Source organism: Dromaius novaehollandiae, chromosome 2 (assembly GCF_036370855.1).
Source record: "Dromaius novaehollandiae isolate bDroNov1 chromosome 2, bDroNov1.hap1, whole genome shotgun sequence".
Lineage (NCBI taxonomy): Eukaryota > Metazoa > Chordata > Aves > Casuariiformes > Dromaiidae > Dromaius > Dromaius novaehollandiae.
Window position 1 is genome coordinate 8,257,978 of NC_088099.1, and position 22,517 is coordinate 8,280,494.

Genomic DNA, 22,517 nt, shown 5'->3' on the forward strand with positions numbered 1-22,517 from the left:
ACATTAAGTCTGATGCTTAGCAGAAGCCATAACTGTTAAGTAAATGATATCCTTTTGATGAATACCCTTATCTGAAAACAACATTGATTCTTCTAACCCTTTAGCAGTGTCCCAAAACAGATGTGCACAACTGCAAATTCTGTTTGCTTTCAGGTTTACGAAGTGTGATGACATTTTTACTATCATGCATGAACCCTTTTACCCAGGAGTAAAATAAAACAAAATAATTCTTCACCATCTGTTTGTTAATTTTGCATTCATTTAACTTTGCATTGTAAACTAATAATCATTTTCTTATAATATAGTTTGTTCCATTGGTAGAAATTACAGCTGTTCAATTAAAAAAAGAATCGTTTACAACACTCTACCGTTTTTCACTAAATGCTTCCATTGCTCTTAATTATAGAGATATTAGTGCCATCAAAAAGGAAAAATACTGCCAGGAAATAGTGTTATGTTTTATATGTCACAGATTCCCTTAGTAAAGGTACATATTTATTTCTGTCCCAGCACCAATTCCCACCTGGTCTCTTTTACATTAATATTCCTTTTCTCCACTGAGAAACTCTGTATGCTTTTTAATGTTGCAATGTATAACAGGCTGCTTACACTCTTGAAAGAATAAAGGACACACAATTAGATAAAGTCTCCATTTCATTTGTAGAGTACAGTCAAATGAACCAGAGTCCTCTTTCTTCATAACTTTTTTTCCCTTAATCTCCAATGGCAGGCCAAAGTTTTTGACAGTTTTATTCTTATCTGGTTACAGTTAAACTAAAACAAGTTAATAATAGCTTTTTCTCAGTATGTTTATAGTAAAATGGGGAAATCCCATTCCTTTAATAAAAGTAAAACCACATTAAACCAACATGAATAATACATCAGAAGCAGCGAAGGGGAAGTAACTTGCCTCAACAAAAGACACAGGCCCAGAGAAAGGCCAGAAGCCAGTCTGAGAGCCTGAGCCTGGGTTCTGCTTTACTCTCTGCACAGCGCGTTTTATGTCACTCCGCACAGACCAGACCAAGTCCACAGTAAGGCTACAATTAAGTCCATAAAAGTAGATTGCCCCCACACTATCTAACACAATGAAATCTCTGTATTACATTGTGGTTCCTAGGCTTAAAATAATCACTAGGTACAAATAATCTCTTTGAGAGAGACAGCCTGCTCAGCTAATTCATGTGAGCAGCCCAGTAACGCTAGACAGACTGTTCAGATGGTTAAAACATGCAAGATTCAATCATTTTCTAAAACTAATTTTGTTTGATAGCATGGAAATCTTAATGCCAGACGAACATCCTAATACCGCAGTGTTATGGTAACAACACTATCACAGTACAAGGACAAATACTTTTTTGCAAGAAACACCCATAAAACAAGAAACAGTTTTACCACAGACTGGATTTATTCCAATTAAAGAAGTTAAATGAAGGATAAAACCCAAACAGGTGCACAAGCCAACAACAGTGCATTCACCTAAAGAAGCAGACTTCCCGAAGCACCGAACACAACAGGCTCACGTAAAACAAAAAGATGCTGCTGTGATGCTTGGCTTCTAGTCCTACCTGCATCTGGAATGTCCTGACCTTTCAGTTTCTCAGATGACTGAACGCTGCTGCCAGGTCCGACCTTTGCCAGGGGATTTATCCATCAAAATACTTTAAATGTGACAGAAAGCAAACATTTCTGAAGGTGCCTAAGGCACGATCTGATGTGATGGAGGCACAACTGTAACAGTCTTCCCAACAAGTCACCATCTATTTCAAGCTACTCGCAAAAAAAAGGCACTGGTGTGACATTTGCAATACCTGAAACTCTTAAACACTCAACATACCGAATCCATCTGTGTTTTGGAAAATGAGTGTTTTCCTCACAAAGCTCAAAGAGTGATGACTACAACCAAACTTTCTGTCTTCTCATATTATTTCTCTAAAAGTCTCCATTCACTTTTAAAGATTCATGATTTGTCAACACATCTCCCTGGAAATACCATACAAATAACACCTAACAGTGCTGTAACAAGTAGCAGTAAATGAAAGGAAAGAAAAAAAATACCAGTTTTTGCTTGGATATTTGACAGCAGTTTATGTAGATTCAGATTCACTATTTACTCTGCAGAATCTGCCAATCTTCCCAATTGTTTGCAAGGCAATTTCATATAGAAACAGAGTAGAAAAAATATTTTCAAACAGAAGAAAACATGATTTTATTAATTAAAGACTGGAACAGAGAAGGCTGTATGTGGAAATACTTGCATCGTTATTAAAAAACTGGCTAGATTGCAGGCTGAATACATATATTTACATTGTATCTGAAGTAATGCCATGTCATAGCAATCTATCCAGGGTGTATCATGTTGTTTTACCAAGGCTAGATGATCTAGGAAGCAATTTTTTTTATTTTTTTATTTTTTTTTAAATAACAGCCACTTTTCTCCCCAATGTACTGAAGAGAAACATGACTTCTTTAAAGGAAATACGTTAAAAATCAATACAGAAAAGACATCTTGGAAGAAAAGCTTATAGCAAGTGGTGACTTGAGAATGGGCCACTTCATCAGTTCTTCTGATTATTATTATTAAATAGGATTTATTATTATTAATACTAATCATGACTATGATTCATGGTACACCTACAAGTTAATTTTGGCAGCTGACCTTTCATTGGCTGCCTACTTTTTATTTCCAGATAAGATTTGCAGAATGGAGAGGACAATTATATAAATGGAAATAAACAATATTAATTCTTTCAGTTACAGAGACCACTAGCAATAGTAGCTAAGATAATTAGAAAAAATAGCTTTAATGCAAGTAATGGCTGTATTCATCACAGAGTGGCACGCATTGCAAACGAAGGGCAGTTGGGCCATATTTATGAAGGTCATGGTTCATAACATGTGTTTTCTCTCGCATGGTTTGTTCCATGTTATAAAAAACATTCAAGAACACCTGCATTAATGGGGCTACTTCATACTGACGCTGGTAACATTTATGCTCAGTCTGCAGCTCTGGGACAGACCGTATGCTAATGGAAGTCAATATCAAAATCTTCAGGGAGTTCAAAATTATATTTTGCTAATGGTCTGCTAAGTACCAACCTCAAAGTAGTTTTTAAGCAGCTGCTTAAAAGCAAACTGAAGCCAACAAACTCCAAGAGGCGTACTCCTGAGTTTTAAGTTAAAATATGTTTGTGTGTTTTGGAGGGGAGGGGTGGGGGGGGAATTGGAGAAAATCCTGAATGAAAACCCGTAATATAATTCAAAGAAACCTGTAATTAGCAGGACAAATTATTACTCAGGTTTTTGACTGGAATAACCATCACAAATACTTTGGTACTCAAAGTTCAATGAAGAGCCTCAACTTTAGAGCTCTCATGGCAAAAAGCCATGTCCATGAAACATCAAAAAGATAACTGAATAAAACATTATCAGAAAGGAAAACAGCTAGGAAACCAAGACTAGTCAATTGTCTAACACCATCCAAACAATGCTACAGCCCAGCAAACGTACCTATAACTTCTCCCATGGGATATTCTTCCTTTTATTCACGTACTACCTATTAAAGAACACGCTTCTGAAGGCAGGAATGATGCCTTTTTATTTCCTGTAATGCTCACAGCATACCAAGGACTTTTTCTTGACCAGAGCTAACTAATATTAACTATAAAGGATCAGCTACTCTTTTTCTGTAACAGTAACCATCACACAAATGCAGAATGAGGCCTTTAGTTACTAACAACAACAAAATCAGTTTACATGAGCTACAGAAAAGGCTGAATATTTTAACATGAAGCAAGGAGTGCGGTGACAGTAGGGTAGAAAAATGGGGGCTCCATTCAGAAACCTGCAAGTAGTATGAAATAGGGATATTGCTACGCTTCCTTTTATTGGTTTCTATTGGCTTTCTGTTGGCATGCTTGTTAAAAGATGTGTCAAGTTTTCCTGACTTTTCCATATAGATCTCCAATCCTCTTACATTGCTGAAAATATTAATGGAATAATAATTTAAATAAATGTTTAAATATTTTCAAAACTTCTTAAGCAAATACTCTGTCATTTTCTTGTTCAACATGTAAAATTTGGGGGCATTATTTTGTCCTTTTATTTCTCCTGTAGTGCTTCAGGGACTATACTACTGCTGCTGAGCACAGAAAAAGACAGGAAGAAAGGGAGAGCAGGTATTTAGCTGTCTGCTCATGTTCTACAACAAGGCACCGAAATGGACTAGTCCCTCCTGCAAGCTGACACCAGAAGAGCACTACCTGAGGAAGGAGGTACAACCTCGACTTAAGAGAGGGCATGATTTTCCTCTAGTGGAATATCTTCACATCTCAGAGATCAGGCTCTCTTTAACTAAGGGTGAGCATGAGATACTTAAGCTACGAAATAATATGATGAAGAAAGATAACATTTTGAAATCGCATGCCTACCAGCTGAGCACCACCTTAACTTGAACTAGTATCGCACTGCCTTAATGCTTAAGAGAAATATTTAAGACCCCAGGAAAAAAAAAAATGAATATAAACATTTTCCTTGGTGATGCTATGAAAAAAAGTGTTTTCTACTCGAGTAATACAAAAAGGAAGAACAGGTCTCTGTGAAACACACTTCACCAGTTTGGAGCACATGCTGAACAATTTTACTTCACAGCTTTTGCTAAATTATTTCAGGGAGCGCTACTGAATAAAGGAAACCTGCACTGGAAACTCCGTCAGGAGCACAGGCCCTTTCATGTTTCTCAGCTAGGCCTTCCAGCTTTCATTTCCATGCTCTTGCTGCTTCTCTCTCGGCCTCTCTTGGTGCCCCCAGTGCATTTTGCCTGCTTCCTACACTTCTCTGCACAGACAACTGCCCCTCACATCTGTTCTCCACCTATGCTCCATTCATCACCAAAAACTGCTTAGAAATTTCTTTATAAGAATAATTTCTCTCAACTGATTCTAGTGCCACATACTCAAAATCTAGAGTTCAAGGAAGGATCCTTTTTCAAAGCACTCATATTGGGGAAAAAAACATCCCCTCTCCTGTCGTTTCCCCCCACCCACCCCCCACCCCCCCAAAAAAAACAACAGAGGGTGAAAACTTCAGGCTGACTCTGCTTTCCTACTTCAACGCCAGGAGTGCACTCACATGGGTTATTTCCTACAGAACAGCCTCCTGGCACCACAGCAGGAAACCAGGAACGATGCTTCAGCAGGAGAAGAAAAGGAATAGGCGATGGTGCAAAATAAAACACTTTCCTTTTGATGAAGACATAAGAATAGCCTTAAGAATGGGAGGTTTATGCTCCACAAGCAACTCTACCGTTTACCCTCCCCATCTGCTCCTACTTTCCAGAAATACATTTATTATAGGAAGAATCATGTATGCAAATCAGTCATCTTCCATTCTCTCAAAAATGGCATGGAGCTCCTGCTTGAATCCACAGAACTGCGGGGCTAACTGGGCAATGAAGTCACCAAAGCACTGAAAAAAACTGACATTTTACTAAAAGGCCCCTCTTATTCAGAATAAAGTGTATTATATAAACCTAAAATACACATTTTAGAACACAAAGGCTAACCACCGTTTCTTTGCAATAGTTGGCAGGAGCTAAGCTCTAGCACATATTGCTTAGAGACAGAAAGAAGGAATGAAATACACTTCCACTACAATCAGTAAGTTATAATGTGCACTGATAAAAGTACTTGCTGCATAGTCACATCTACAATAATTTTTTTCATACATTTGGAAACAAAAATGTAGGGATAAAAATACAGCTGTTACTTCACATAAAGCTCACAAAGCAAATCAAGAGAAAAATCTCAAAACAAGAAAAAAAAAACAGAGTTAAAAGAAGTCTATCCTTACTCCTGCCTCATCTGAGAGGCCAAACACTGCTCCAAACTTTGGTTCATAGATTAATACCTTCCTTCACCTTGTATATAGAATCAACATGCCCAAGATTATATAAAAATTATCTACAGCTAAGTTAGTCTCATTATTGCATGCTCCTTTTTCCCATCAAAAGGTCAGAATTACTGTGACAACGGGCTACGAAACAAGCACCTGCTATAAAGTCTGAAAAATCACATTAAAGTATTTGTACTTGTTACTGCATTAATACCCATAAAACCCTCTATATCGAATCTTTTGTCAACATATTGTATGTTATTCTACTAAACACTAGTATTTAAACACTGTTTAACATGTTGCAAGAAAAGAGCATTTTCTGTTTCTTGAGATCCTAATTAAAGAGAAAAAATGTGTTAAATTGAAGATGGGCCATAAAGCCTCTAAACAAACATTTCTTTACATTATAGTAGACCTTTCCATCCAGAAAATGCTCAAGGACCATTACATGCTGAAGCATGTACTAGCTTTACTGAAACAAAAATATGGCAAATTAATGGGAAACTAAGCAAAAAATTACATATTTCTTTAAAGTTAAAGTTTGGATAGACACAAAGTTTGTCAGATATAACCTGGTAAGTATCAGGCTATCTTAGAAGCAAGCTTTTAATTACACATTTAATGTTTAACACCTTAACTTTTTATTCCCCTATTTTTTCTTACTGTTTCCCATTTGAAAACTTACTTAGTGAGAATAGCATATTTCACTTCAGATAGTACAAAGGGGAAATATTAATCCATCTAAAAACTGGTGGGGAAGGAAAAAGGGAAAGGAGAAAGAACAACCCGGCTACTTGTTCAGCAAACCTCAATTGGACTATCACACTATACACTTACTTACAAACTCTCTCTCTTTCAGTAACATACAGAGACTACATGGTACTTTAATAACAAAGCATTCATGAATGAACAACCTCTGCATCAAAAGCCCTAGGAAAATCAGATAAATGAAGCTTTCTTCCTCAATAAGTGGAAAATTCAAAATAAAAATCTATGTCAGATACTTTCGCTCATCAAAAGTGACTAGACTTTGTACTAGCCACATCTATTCCACAGGCTGCTGATTCTTAATTTGTCACCATACTGTTTGAACAGACCACCTCAGTTCAGGGCAATCCTTTCAAACTTTTTAAATATCCATGTCCAAGTGCGTAGTCTACTTACATCCTAAGGTGTCAATATTTTAACATGCCAAAATAACAATGAAAATAAATTGGAAGCAAAGAAGCATAGAGTTTTCGTTTGTTGTTTGCTTAATATATTAACTGTTAGTGGATTTTCTTAATTACTACTCGGGAGACAGACAACTGTATTTTATTTTGTACTAGAAAATGTGGGCTATGAGACAATTGAGTAAACTGAAAACTGTTTTCTTAAAGCTAAGTCCTAAACTTTGTCATTTTAAAAGTACTGTGTTGTGAAAATCCTCTACTTACAAGAACTATACTTCAGGTTTTTCAATCTGTCTTTCACTGCAGAAGAAAAAAATAAATCTGCAAATTCCCACTGGATAACTTGAAAACAGTAATAAATAATATGTAAAAGTGTAAAAACAAATATTAAGCAAAAAGCTAATTTTCTTTTTGAATAAAGTATTTCAAATTACGCTTTTTTGTTTTCCTCCTACAGCCACATTATAGGTGAGAAGAAAACAGGAAAGGGTGATATTTTCAATAATCCTAGTAATTTCTAATGTCAACCCTTTTTCTTCTTCGCATCTGCTTGTTCTCACTTCTTCCTCCCTATACCTCATTTCTCTGTTTTGATGTAGGATTTTCAAAGAAGCTGCTATGGGGCAATGACTTCGAATGAACTAATTCATGGAAGATAATTTACAGTATTAAAATGGTATCAAGGCTGTACCCTTAGTCACTACAACTTTCTTTGAAGCACAGCAAGACCTTACTTGTCATCCTGATCAGCAGGGAAACTTCTACAAATCTCTAGAGGAACTCCTAAGTAACAAGAGGGAAAACTGACACTATTCATGTAAAACTAAAATACAGGATGGAACCCATGGCTGAACTGTTACAGTATTTCTAAGAATGTATCTCCTTATGAGATACACATCACTGTATTTCTCTAGACTTTCTCTCGCACTTGCAATGAAGAGCTACAGCTCTACAATAGACAGCAACACCTAAAAAAAAGATGTTATTTTGACAGAATACTTCCTGCATCAAAATATGAGACAAAACTAACTACAGAAAAAACCTGCTACATAAGGTAAAATGAGAAGCTATTGCAACAGACCAGCAAGGTAGTCACTCACAAACTTCAGCGAAGGGAGATGCAGAGCAGCTGAGTGCCTTGTGCATGCAAAAGTACTGTAAATAACTCAGAGCTTGGAAGAAGAATTTTTGAATACCAGAGCTGCTCAGACGATATAAAGTTATAAAGCACCTCCTTAAAAAATGGATAAACACTGAGGACTCTGCTCAGACAAGGTATAAATTATTACAGGTTACCTTTTTTATGCATTTTCCCCAGCTTTAAGAATTACTAGCTCTTTCAATAATGAAACAGGAAGAAGGGAGCTTTTAGACCATCAAGGATGCAAATGTTGTACTCTACTCTGAAGAAGGAATTCACCATGTGCTTTGTTCAGCTAGGTGGAGATCATATATGAAGCCCAACACTGTCTCTATCCTCAGGATTTGGTAATCTAAGGCATTTTCCCCATACAGTTTTGGTACTGATAAAAATAAAGTTAGCTGAAAAATTAGTATGGTTAAATAGGTGTAACCCTCCAGAGCAGACAAAGTTAATAGTATGGTAAGATGTTCACACTTCTCTTTGCATACAAGGACCAACAGAAGTAGGTACGGATTTAGCCAAGCAGCTTTTCAACTCACTTAAAGCAGCATAAGTAAATAATCAATCAATTCAATCAAGCGCAAGTAAAGAAACAATCAATAAAAACACAGACAAGTCTCAACAAGATAAGGAATATACTAAGGCTAAGAGATGAGGGTATATTCAAAATGCGGACAAACACTTAAAAACAATGCATGCGTTTCAAAACATTTTCAAATTTTCCATTTATTTCTTCCTCTTTAGAGTTTAGCTTGATAAGCATCATACTACAATCGAGCCTTCAGCAAACATTTGAAAAGAGTAGATGGAAAGGGCTTTAACAAACTATTAGGTGAGGTGTTTAATGCATAAACCTTGCTGGGTTGCCCCAAGTTAGAAGCACCCACAAGCAGGCAGCACCATCTCCTGCCTCTGGTGACAGAATTCAGGGGAAGTTGCTGGGAAAAAAAAAAAAAAAAGAATTCAGAGATTGCATTACAATGAAAAAAGGGGGTTACAGAAGTACAGCAACAGCAAGGCAACAAGGCAAGATACTATTTGATTAGCTTGCCTCTATGCAAAGCAGCAGCTCCTACAGTTCTCAGTAATGATAACATACAGCCTGCAGAAACTCAGCAGGAGCTGAAAACAGGTGCCTATGACACAGAGGAGATACTGCCCCGATTAACCAAAAAGAACGGACGGAAGGGAGAAGCTGACAGCAATTTTTCAGCTCTCTTTGACTGCAAAAGTCTTGGTCCTGAAAACACATTTGACTACTACTGGAAAAATGAAAGCTTTAAAATAGATGAATATGCAAAGAGTTATATACACATATATCTTAAGCAAACAGAAATCGACAATGTATAAAATGGAAACAGAAGAATACATTATTTTGGAATGACCATTTTAGACACTTCATTAGTATCGTATTTTCCCTATTCAATCGTTAAGTAAATGGCAACCTCTGTCTTGGTTTCCACCAACACTGTTTTCTCTGACTTTACTGTCCTTGATAAATTCTCCCAGACTTGTAAACTGCTTTCTAGGTCTTATCAGAAGAGAAAGCTGTCTGGGAAAGTTACCACTACAGTCCTTCCTTGCGCACAGTGTGTTCAAAAGTGGTTCAAACACATTATCTACTGAATCCTCCTTAAAGTCAATTCTTCAGTTAAGCTACTTGAGCACAAAAAAAAAAAAAAAAAAAAAAGAAAAAGAAAAGAAAAGAAAAGGCTTTCTTTATTCCAGTTTACACAACTTCCTAAATTACCACAAATCATATTCTTCTTCTTAGGAAGCTACATATCCCTTATTTGCTATTGTGTCTGCCCAACCCACTGGGGTTCCTCAAGGCACTTTTCTGCAAATTGATTGTACATTGCTGTACTTTTAAGCACAAGCTCCTCTAGATAGGAACAGAGTACTTTCAGCAATTACAGGATTATACTAAAAGAGATTTGGGAGCTTGTATTGCATAGAAAAGATATGGGTGGACGATGTAAGGCAGACTAGTTTACTATTTCCTTAGGAGACTAAAGAGAAACAGCCACCTATTCAATACATGTAAAATAAACAAGGAAATTATAAAGTAGTATTTAAAAATACCTGAAAACGTTTCAAAAAAACCACTCTTGTTAAAAGCTGAGCAGATGCAAGCCCTAGAGGCCTCCATTTTAGATGATAATGCCAGTAAGATCATCCTGTATCAAGCTTCCAAATATCAAAAAACAGCATAATCAAGAAAGCACAAGGCTGAAGCCAGAAATACAAGAAAAAGCAGAACTCTCTGCCTGTTCATGTCTATCATTTTTGCAGCAAAAACTTTGTGACTTCTGTTCAATCATTTTCCTTGTTTGTTTTGGTAAGCCTCCATTTAATACCCTGTTTGCACCTTTCCACAAATATCTGTAGAAACACCTTGCTGATTAAAGTCTATCTTCATAAAGCTGACAATATGACAGCTTTTTTGCTATGCTAATTTTTATGTACTGGGCAGAGCACTTAGAAATTATAAGCAATTTAGACAAGTTTTGCATCAAGAAAAAAAATCACTGTAACCTTTCTTTCCCTCTCTCATACTCCAAGGAGTTTTTTCTTTCAAAATTTGAAATAAAATGATGATTCCAAAATCCTGTGAAAGCCTATTAAAATACTGAGGGAAGCAAAATTGCAATGTCCAGGTGTTCAGACTCCTTAGCTTATATACCTTAAGCTCCAGTGATAAAAGTCTGAATTTTCAAGCGTCTTCCTCAAAACATTTGTGATATAGTATTTAGTATGCCCGTCACCTGGACCATCAATTTTTCCTTATGATTTTTTTAATTTAGAGAGTGGTTCTGAGAAAATCAATGATCCTTTCAATTGCTCAGATGAACAAGGTAAGTAAGATGAGCACTAAGATGAAACGAGCCACCACCTGTATTGCCCTTGAGGGCTAAAGCACATCTAGTATCATAAACTTAACAGTATTTTCTAGCTTTTATTTATCAGTCGTTCTAAAGTAACATGATGCACAAGATTTCAAAGACCTCATGTATATATACATTTATATGCATATATTAATATTAAACACAGGCAAAACCGAGACTTTGAAAGGAAGTCAAAGAATCCACTTATGTCTAGACACACAAATACATGTTATAGATTGGTCAGATGTCTGATGAAATAAATTGCCAGGCCTTCAAAATGAGTGAATCAAAAGAATACAAGAAGAAAACCACCTTAAGCAGACTAACTTGTGAAGCATGTTACAGACACTGAAAACTCCACACTACTGTACTGCAAACTCTCAGGAAGCAAGGGCTGAGCAGAAAACAAAAATGAATTACATACATGCTTTGGAATAGGTCAATGAAATATGTCCACACAAGCTTTATTAATGCAATCACAAATTCAGTGAAGCCAAATAGATATCTCAGCTGGTAAACAGAGTAATAAGAAACACTGTCAAATCCAGTTAAAACAGATTTGCAAACAATAGACTTCCCAACTAATGAGAAACATGAACGTAACTAAAAAATTAAAGAGACCCTCAAGATAAGAAAAGATCCAAAATATTCTCCACAAAGAAAAAAAAGAAACCAAAGGACTTCACTACCAAGAAAAAGTCTGTTGCACTTCAACAATTCATCTGTACATGAATATTATAAGAGAAAAATATGTCCCCAGCTAAGGAAAAATGTCATTGCTGTAGACCACATCATAAACTCAAGTAATGCCAGAGGGACTTCCAAGAAGGCTTCCCCTCCCCCGCCAAAAGCAGCAAATTTGGTGGCAAGTAGAAGAAATAAAATACAGCCTGTTTTTATTTAAATTATTTTTCTGTTAGCCCTTAAGCACATATTTGCATTCAAATAGAAACTTGATTCTTTTAAAATGCAATAGCATCACACTAGAAAGACGACTCAAATTTTAGCAAAACACCAGCAGCTGTAAACGCAAAAAAAGAAAAATAACTGCAATACCTTTCAGTTAAAAATGAAAATGCCTTGCATGAATTTTTCCATTTAATGCTGCCTTTCCACTACACGAACTGGCATAATCAGCAGCTTATACTTTTTTTTTTTTTTTTTTTTGCGTCTTCTTCAACACAGTGGCAAGTTGAACAGCTTTTGGAAGAGTGAGAAATGATTACAGAGCTCTATAGTCTGGACAACCAGCAGACACAAGATTTCTTCAGCTCAAAAGCAGTTACATAAAGTTACACTAGAGCAGCCCCCATGTTGTTGCTCCACGGTCAGGAACAGAGAACTACAGATGAGTTTGCTCTCTTTTTTTTTTTTGAAAAACAAAAGCAAAAGCTTCCCTGGATGTCCCCCCTGTGACTGTGGGCAACATGTCATCTAGCTGCTCCTCTAGAAACAGAGGAGCACAGTGAGCTCTCACTCTGCTCTCCTGGGGATCTCACAACAAGAAAGGGAGAACAGAATAACCAAAACAACTTCTTTCATTGTTGGCTAACTGTTGTATTACAGGGAAGAAAACTTCTCAATAGTTTCAGCAAAGACTGAATATGAAATATGCAAAATGGAATTTTGCATCTCTCTGCATTACACTGAAAACATGTCACAGCATACTAAAATATTATTTCCAGAATTTGAAAAGGCAAGTAGAGAAACTACAAAGTGGCACATGAAAAGACAAGACCAGAATTGAACCATCACGCTAGAGAGAGAGAGAGAGACATGGAATTCCTCAAAAATTCTTGTTTAAATAATTGCATTACGAACATCTACACAAAAAGTAGACATGAAGTTAAGGCACCATCAATACAGAGCAGTAGCAGGGTACCAAACAGACAGAAACAGAACTGAAATGGTGGAAACGGGATGAAATTCAGTAGAACAAAATACAAACTTGAACCAATGTTTCTGTTTTAAACTAGAATATTAAAATGAAAATGACTACAGATGGGAATGAACTGCATTTATTCACTAATCACAAAGTGACTACAAACCACCACCATAATCAGCCAAAACAAACTAATAAAAAAAGTCTGTAAAACTTCCAATAATGAGATTTAAAAAAAAGTAGCCAATTTTAAAAGTTCTTTCAAAAGATTTTGTTTTTTTTTTTTTTTTAGTGTACACACACACACAGATTTTTTTTAACATCTTCTAGATCACTGAACTTAATTCTGTCAAGTTCAGTCATTCTGAATAGTATATTGCTTTGAAAGTAGATGCACGGAAATCAAATTATTCAAAGTAAAGCACTTATTCAAGTATATGTACAAGCAGAAGGCGCAAGGAAAGCTGTACTGTACAGCTGTATTGGAAGGTTAATTTCAGCAGATTTTTACTGCACACTATGGAGGACACTTGCTGATATCTTCTACATCATTTTGTTATCTTAATATAATGCATAAAAACCTTTAAGAATCAATTAAAAATAAGCCTAAGCATGCTCACTGGAAAAAAACAGCAAAAATTATACAGATCTTTTGATAGTAAAACTGATTAATACAGAACTAAAATTACTAAAATAATCTACTTGATGTGATAAGCAAGACCAAAAATATAGCAAAATATACATGAAATACATCTCTTCATCATTCCAAAATGCTGCTCACAAAATGACACCAGAAGAAATGCACTCTTAAGGTATCCACTTTTTCAAATAGTTTATCATTTCAAAATGAAATTGAAAGACCAAACACATGCATGTTTATTTCTATCACTATTTAAAATAACAATCTAGGCTTTGCAGTGACCATCAGTTTTCCTATACCAAATTGCTGTTAAAACTAAAATGAAAATAATTAAAGATTTTATGACTACATTTGAATCATACTTTTTGTTTCACCAGTTTATATTGTGAAATTATATTTCCTCTGTTCAGCAGCGCACTTGCTAATTTGAACTCAGCTTGTCTTTTGCCTGTGTTTTCCTTTGGTCAGCCAGGTACTTTCTACATTCTAGTTACCTCAAAATTGCCCCTAAAGTCTACAGTAATAATATATTCCATACAACTCCACAAGCCTCTTTAATACATTGAAACAGTCGATTTAATCATGAAGACCTGTCCAATGCAAGCTTATTGTGAATGTGAGCTCAGTGAACTGTATGAGGATAGTTCTGGTCTCACCTCATATTGCACTGATTTACTGTCTTTTCTCCCCCCTTCTTCCCCTCCCCCTGCCCAATTTTCTTACTCGCTTGAATGTTCATGTCATTTTACTCACTTCTGTGCTCCCTGAGACAACAGCTTTGTCCACGTTCACTGATAGCTGCTCTTCAGTCTGGCAGACTCCCAAAGACCACTCCGCACAGCGGTGATGAGCCCAACAATGACCTAATGCATTACGAGAGAGAAAGAGCTTCAATCTTACAACTTTGTCAAGTGCTACCTGTAAGTATGGAACTTGGTTTTAATAGTAAACACTTCCCAGATAAAATAAATAGCCTTGCTTTCTCTCATTTTTGTTGTTGCAACAATATTTAATGCCCTTAGAATCATACACTAAATATCCTGCAGCCTTTCTGATACATGAAGCATCTTCTTTTTCTGTTCAGTATACTCTGTGCATCTTTCCATTTCCAATTTTCAGGTGCTTGATCATACAAACATAACAACATTTGTGTGCGGGGCACATACATGTGCAGAGTTAACTGAGCTTGTATTTCACCACAGATAACATTTGTCTTTATACGTACTCTTAACTTATGTTTCTCAAGGACAGGACCCAGATCTGGATATTTAGAACATGCCCAAAGGATGCTTTACAGTTCTACATTAAATTTTTAAAATGACATAATAGCACCACAACATAAATGACTAAGAAAACTGTACCAATACAACAAACATATTACAAGAAATAATTGCAAATGCTTTACTGATAACTGCAGATCTGCCTAACAAAAAACAGAGACCATGCAGAATTCAGCAGGTATCTGTTAAAAGACAACTTTCTAATGCAGTCCTGGGAAAAACAATGTAAATGTAAATGATGAATATTTTTCTCATCTGAAGGAATCCTGTGACAGCTTTTTATTAGATTCAAGATGATGCTTTTTACTAGCTGCTGGAATTAGGTACTGTAGTCAGTCAAATTATTCAGTAACAAAACTCAAAAAGCTCTTTAAAGAAAGAGTCATCTACAAAAAATAGTGATGACTTGAAATAATTAGCCCCACCCCCACACTACAGTGTAACTACTTAAAATAATCTATTAAAAAAAACAAAAAACTTTGTAATTAGGTTTTGAATTAGGTTTTAGGCTGACCTCCACAATCATGAAAGAGTAACATCTATATTCCAGCAAAGGTTTAATCTCAAATAAATTTCTATTTCTGAGGCAAACTATGTGAGTGGACTACTGGCATCAAAGCACTTAAACATAAGTGCTTCCTGAAAAAGTAATTCAGAACTAGACATGAAGAAAAGCTCCTGATTAAAATGAAACAGTAGAAGGCAAACTAGACAATTTTCTGACTGATAATCCACAGACAATGGAAACATGAGTATATTACACACCTACCATTCTGTCAATACCTGATCTTGTAAATCTTCCCTTGCATTATTTTAGATAAAACTGCATTAGCAGCATGAGATTAGGTAAGGGTATAGGATTAGGCCTTCAAGAATTACACTAAGCTATATCTCATTTCTTTTTTCCTTTTTCTCCCCAAAATACAGTCATGATACTGAGCTGAAGATACTACATTCTGAACAAGTTTCGTAGTAGATTACAAATATTTCCCTATATAAAGCTGAAGCATCTGTCACAAAGATCCTGTCCTGTACTTGAAAAGGAAACTATCCAGAAACACCATATAACATTGGCAAAAGCTAAGAACGCACAATCAAACACTTGATGAACACCAGAGCACAGAAAACCAAGAGCTGAAAACCTTTATTCATTGTCACCGCAGCTACTGTACTACCTAGCAATTGCTAAGGATAAGAGGGGTTAGTAATGTCATCTTACCTGTTGGCTCAAATAAGGCTTGAACATCAATGTCATCCGGTAAGCCAACTAAACTGAGTTCATCCCAGAATTTGACAACCTGATCGTCAGAAGCAGTTTGGGTGCTTACACTTGTACATGATGCTATACTCAATCGCGATCTGTATCAGGGTGCAAAAAAACAGACTTAGAAGTGTTTACATTCATTTCTGAACTAGTGAGATACTTTCAAATGATTCAAAACACAGGGAAAATGAATATTAATTTTTTCAAGCACGATAAAAAAGTTCATCAACATGAACAAAACCTCCTCTTCCTCATACTTGAACCCAACATTTTTTCCAATGACAAAGTTTTCAGTTAAAGCTGCTATTCAATAGGGGGGAAAAAAGTGCTTGCTAAAATGCCTCCTCCCCTGGCCTGTTCTTTTCCATTTGTTCAGGACACGCATGCTTCTTTTTTTTCATTTTTGTTTAATATTAAAACTTTTGTTCAATATTAAAACTTGCCCACCCCTAGGAATGGAAAACTAAATAACAGCAAGCAGTCTGTATTACTCTGGGGAAGAAGAGATGTGGAAGGAAGAGGGTGGTGTCAATGGAGGGCATCAGCTGCTGCTTTTACATAGCTCTCTCTTTGCAACCTTAAGAGCTGGTCCACAGTAAGCCCTGACCATATCCTCAAAGGAGATCGGCCAGGCCAGCCAGAAGTCAGATGCCTGGCTAAAACACAACTAACGACTATGGGGGTGGGGGTAAAAAAAAAAGACGACCAGCAGTGGAAAAGCTGCTTGGAAAGAGATATCTTTGTCCCATGTAAACAATGTAATCAAAAAAACATGGTGGAGGGATTATAAAATTGAGTGATATAAAAACCACTCTATTATGCTGACATGAGAGGATCTAGTTTATAACCTTATTAAAAAAAAAAAAAAAACACAGTCAAGCAAGACACAATAATCATTTGTTCCCCAAATTCTAATCTCACCAGAAAGCAATTAATAAAAATTAGATTAGCCCATTCACAAATGAAAGTAACAATTCCTCCTCCTTTATCTCCTGCAAGCAAAAACCCTTCTTGAACAGCTAGGGATTTCCATTAGGTTTCCCAGTATGAAATCTGGTCTGACTTGATGCCCCAGGGGTTGGTAGAAAAGAAGGTGCTGCAGTTTCTATTATGGTACTTTGAACTTTCTTCTTCTCCCCCATTAATAACCCAAACTCGTACACGTGCTGTTACATCTGAGTTTCTAGAGTTGAGACAGCATGAAACTACCTCTTATTCCTGACCGCTTTGCTACTGCTTATAACCTCTAATAAAAGGACATTGAAACTGATATTGCCAGGTGATGATAAACATTGCCCTGCTGCCAGTATGTAAAGCCAAGAGCTACAGTAAACAACGGCATTTTAACCTGCAATAACTTTGTCTTCCCAAATACAACGTGCGCTTTACTGTGAAGATTACACTGAGAAGGATGCGAAAAAAATAAAAGCTTAGCTCATGAAAAAACATCCCTCTTGCACACTAATGAAAGCTTAACATTTTTCAATTATTAAATATCCTAACGACTCATGTCATGACAGAGATTGCACATCAGCCCCCCCCCAAGATGTGACACACAAGCTTCCCCTTCCGAAAGCATTTCATTAAGGTGTTCCAGTCAATAAAGCCGGCTCCTGAGCTCCCCTAACACTCACTGAAGCCAGTTCTGACATTTAACTCCGCTACCTCAAAACACAGGAGCTTCAGGGACGAAGAAAAAGACAGAACCAAATCCCAAACGGCATGGCATTTTTTTAATCTGAAAGCTTTCTCGCTAGATCAAATCGATCCATTTAAAGACCATCCGAATTCACTCTGCAATTTGGTCTCGGCCAGATACACCTTCCGCCCCATCCCGATCTCTCTGGTTTTAGCCTCTGCGACAGGAGCGCTCCCCAGGCGCACAACAGAGAGCAGCTCTGAGGGGAGCGCGCCAGCTTCACCGCTTTCGAGAGGAAAAAACAAGCACTCCTCCAGTGGCAGCACACGACGCGCGTTTTCACAGTACTGACGCGTCTCGCCAAACCCCAGCAAGCGTCAAGACACACTAAAGGGCTTCTCCGCCAAAAAGCGGGTCCCCGCACGGCGGATACGCCCGAAACGCCCAGGCTGGCGCCCCTCCAGCCCTGCCCCCCCCGCCGCCGTCGCTCCCCCTGGCCGGGCCCCGCGGCCGCAGCCAATGGGCGCGCTCCAGCGCGGCGGGGCGGCCGCGCCTGGCCGCCGGCCCGCCCCGCGCTCCCTCGTGACGTCACCGCCCGCCGGGGCCGGGCGCCGGCCGCAGCGAAGCGCTCTCCGCCCCTTGCCTTCCCGCGGGCTGCGGAAGCCTCCCCGCCTCGGCCAGCGCCGCGCCGCCGCCTGCGCGCACCGCGCCGCGGAAGCGGGCCCGGCGCTAACCACGGGAACGGCAGCAGCCGGCACTCTCAAAACCGAGATACATACAAAAAAAATCGAAGGGGTTATGCAGACAGATTAAAAAACACGCTTTTCCGTTAAGTTGCACCTTAAGTGCCATCGCGGTGCACACCGTATACTTCATCCTGCTTTACCACGGAGCTCTGTGCGTTCCTGCAGTTTTTCGGGATTACTGAAAGGGGGTACTGACCAGGAGCCTGCTATCTCAATGACTGAAAGTGCCAGCAGACCTCCTTCATGAGGAGCCCTGCTGCAGACGGGCAGTAAAAATGCACCGCTTTGGGGGACAAGGGGCAAAAGGCTCAGGACATGGGCAGCGGCTTCCAGTTACTCCAGTATCGAGCCTCAGAATTCAGTTATCTTTATTCTTTTGCCTACTGCCTTCAATTTATTTTAAACTCACAAACAGATCTGTGCTTTACAACAAATATGTTTCCTTTCTTTGTCCTTCTAAAGAGTAAAGAGTCTCGCTTGAGGGGAGAAACCAATCCTGGAGAGTGGAAGACAGCTTCTATATTGTTGCATTTTAAAAAAGTATTGATACTAATGAACAACATGAAACATTCAGAATTGCAAGTTACGTGCCTGCTGCTGTATGGCATTTGCAAACATGCTTCCTGAGCTTCATAAAACACACAGAGCTTCATAAAACACACAAAGTTTTATTTATTGCAAAGTTGACTTACTTCTTGTGTCCCCGTTGTTTGCGTGGCACTGAGTTTTGCCTTGGAGTCCTCTCGCAAGCTCCATCGGCGCTGTCGCTGCCTTCGCTCTTGGTTAAAGGCTGGTTTTTCCATGGGATAACATACCCAGGAGTGGGACTGAACTGTTTTAAGTCTCCTTGCCCTAACGAGCTCCGTTCACCACAGTAACAAAAGGCGCAGAGTTGTTCGCTGTGAAAGGGGAGATAATTACTTCATTTTTTGGAGAAACGGCAGAGGATAGCCTATCAAAGACCAACTTTCATGGCAATTTAACGCTTTATAACAATAAAAACTCCCAAATACTATAAATATCAGAATTCAATACACTCCTTCCAGCTAAAGTAAAGTTATGTAACAGAACTTTTTGTTTCACAAAAGTGCTTGACTGTATTCACACAAAACAGGGCATATGACACACACACATTCAAACATCCTTTTTTAACATTTAAAAAACAATACAATACCTAAAACTTATACAAAAAGACATTTTTATTTACAGAACTGGGATGGTTCAGACATCCCTGCACCATTTGCAATTATGTTTTAGCATTCGTAACAACATAACAACAGCTCTGAAATGACAGCTCTGACAGCACTCCTTGTGTCGCATCATATGGAAGCTACTGAAAAATATTTCTGTAATAAACATATCTACAAAGTTAAAACGTGGACTTTTGCAACTAATGCAATTCCCATTAAAATAATTTAAAGGGAAAGCCATTTAACGCATTTTTATGCTTAAATGAGCAATTTTGTTTTCTTCCTGTGTATGCCCCTAAGACTGCCAAAAGATGCCTCAGGGAATCCGGCACTTGGGTAGAGGCCGGGTTTTGAGTGGGTCCTATTTAAACAGATTGAAGTGCATCTCCGAAGTGGCATATGTGGGTTTAGGGCACTCTGTGTTGGGCAGGGGAGGGAGGAAGAAAGCTTAAGCCTAAATTCACATATAATATTCATTATATCTTGGAAAAAAATATATGGAGTATTTGTGCTTTTCAGACAGGTGAAGTAAAAGGAGTAACAGAAGAAGAAAGTAAAAAAGGGAAGTTCTAGCTCTCAACAGAAGACAGTGAGAATCCAGTATCACCCCTTTGACTTGATCTAACCTCCCTGCACTCGCACTGTGCGGGCAGGGCCGGCACTTTCCCTACGGCAGACGCACTCTGGGGATGTGCAGATAGGTGGGCAGGTAAACTGGGGTCCCTCCACAGCGCTCAAACTAACACCCTCCCACCCTACTGTCAAGAAACATTCCTCTTTGCATTCGTGGCCTGGGCCATACGGCCCTAACCGATCCTGCACAATAAATGATATTTTGTATGTCAGTGACTATACCAAGGGAGACTACCGATGAGACCTGACCTGACCTCATAGGCAGCGTTGGTGTGACAGGGCCAGCAAAGTTATTCACACTAGTGGAGACCCAGAGACTTGGGAGGAGACTTAAGAGATTTAAACGGGCAGCATGATGGTATCTAAATTTCAGTAGATACAAACACATGATTATCCACAGTGGAATAAATAATTACTCATATACCCTGTTAGGACAGACTGACAAACCTCAATGAAAGACCTGAAGATAATTATGACTAAGAAAACAAATCTCTTTCCTTAAAGCATAGAAATAGCAAACAAATGATTGTAATGTTAAGATTTCTAAAAGAAAAATACCAAAAAAAAAAAAAAAAAAAGCCCTTCAAAGAAGTTATGAAACTAACATTTAAAGCAAGGGCAATGCAGAGCTTTCTACAGGCCCCAGTGTCCCGGCCTCCCCTCGGCGCGGCACGGCCCGCTGGGGGCTGCCGGCAATCGCACGGCTGGGATGGCCACTACCACGCCCGCAAAGCCGGGGCCGGGGCCAGAGCAGGCGCTCAAGCGTTCCCAGCAGGGAATCCTTAGCTAACGGCTCCCCAACGCACAGACGCCGACGTAAAGGAGAAGCGCAGCACTCGCTCGCTCTCAGGGCGCCACCAAAAGACCAGAGCCTGAGGTAAACGGGAGAGGGAAAAACAAAGGTTTCTCACTTTTAAGGGGGCTGGAGGAGCAAGCACAGGGCCTTCAAATCTCTGAGTACCCAGTGCCTAGCAGCAAACATGCCAGCGTGCTCGCTGGCTAGCGCCCGGCGGCCGGACACAACTACGGCAGGGGAGCCGGCTTCTCTCACTCCTCAACGCCTTGCCTCACTCATTTGCCATCAAGCACAACGTGGCCAGTCCCATCATGTTGGCCTTAGCTGCTCACAAAATATTTGAAGTTATGTCTGTATGGGCAGAAGGCAGGTTTTTGAATTTATATGATCTGCGGATAGCAGAAAGTACTTCAGAAATCTACTTTCCATGTGTCAGTGTCCCGTTAGAGGATCTCCCTCTGCAATGCAAGCAGAGCCCTTGCGCTGAAGGTAGGGAAGGGGAGACACTGGCAACTCTCACGATCGAGCCCTAGATATGTTATCATAATTAGCCTATTTTCAGAACAGACTAATTTAAAACAGAGTAACAAGCAAGAGATGATAACTCGTATTTTTTTCTAAAAGAGCAAGCTCACCAATACTGCATTTAAAATACACTTGTGCTGCTCTGGACCACAATAGAAATTCATTGTTTGTAATTTCACCTTAATTCCTAAGTTTTTCTAGAACAAATTCTATCTTTTTATAAACCTTTAAAATTCCACTGGTGGCTCACTACCAGGAGGTGCTTATGTACAGCACCTCATCCCAACTGGTTTCATACATTTGTATGCACACAACTCTTCACATACGATGAAGAAAGAAAAAAATGTTCAAAACCAAACAGCCATACAACCGGATTAAGGAGATGTAATCAGAGGCAACAAGGCTAACGTCTACAACTGATGCCTGCTCCTACCAAGCCATGAGAGGAGACGCAAACTTTCTCACAAGGCGCCCGAGATGCACTTTCGGACTAGGAACACACCGATTCCAGCCCTCTACCAGAGCCATTTTCTTCTGTAAGCTCTTATTTCATTAAGTTGTCTGCATCAACTTAATGTTCTCTTCCGCAAGAACTTACTCAACCCCCGACAAGGATCTAAGATGCTACAATCCTCCCCAGTCCCCATCCCAACAAAAGCAAAGCAAATGCCCCAGAGCCAGTTAATCCTGCAGGAAGGGAGAACAGTCACTATTTCCTCTGCTCACTGACGACATGCAGTCATTAACACTCATCCTAAAACACAGACTTTCCCGTTCAAAGGATTTCATTTCAACACATGAAGGATTGGGCAACCAGTTGCACAAT

General features: G+C 38.7%; 1 protein-coding gene across 11 annotated transcripts in view; it reads right to left on the bottom strand.

The window, feature by feature from the left end:
* Nucleotides 1-22,517, bottom strand: part of KMT2C (lysine methyltransferase 2C) — a 204,034-nt gene that overhangs the window by 108,855 nt on the left and 72,662 nt on the right. For all 11 annotated transcript variants that reach the window (XM_064505735.1, XM_064505733.1, XM_064505727.1 and 8 more), the window contains 3 exons: nt 19,240-19,446; nt 16,118-16,257; nt 14,372-14,481 (listed from right to left, as the gene is read on the bottom strand). In XM_064505735.1, coding sequence (XP_064361805.1) covers nt 14,372-14,481; nt 16,118-16,257; nt 19,240-19,446 — 457 coding nt within the window. The remainder of the gene's footprint in view (nt 1-14,371; nt 14,482-16,117; nt 16,258-19,239; nt 19,447-22,517) is intronic.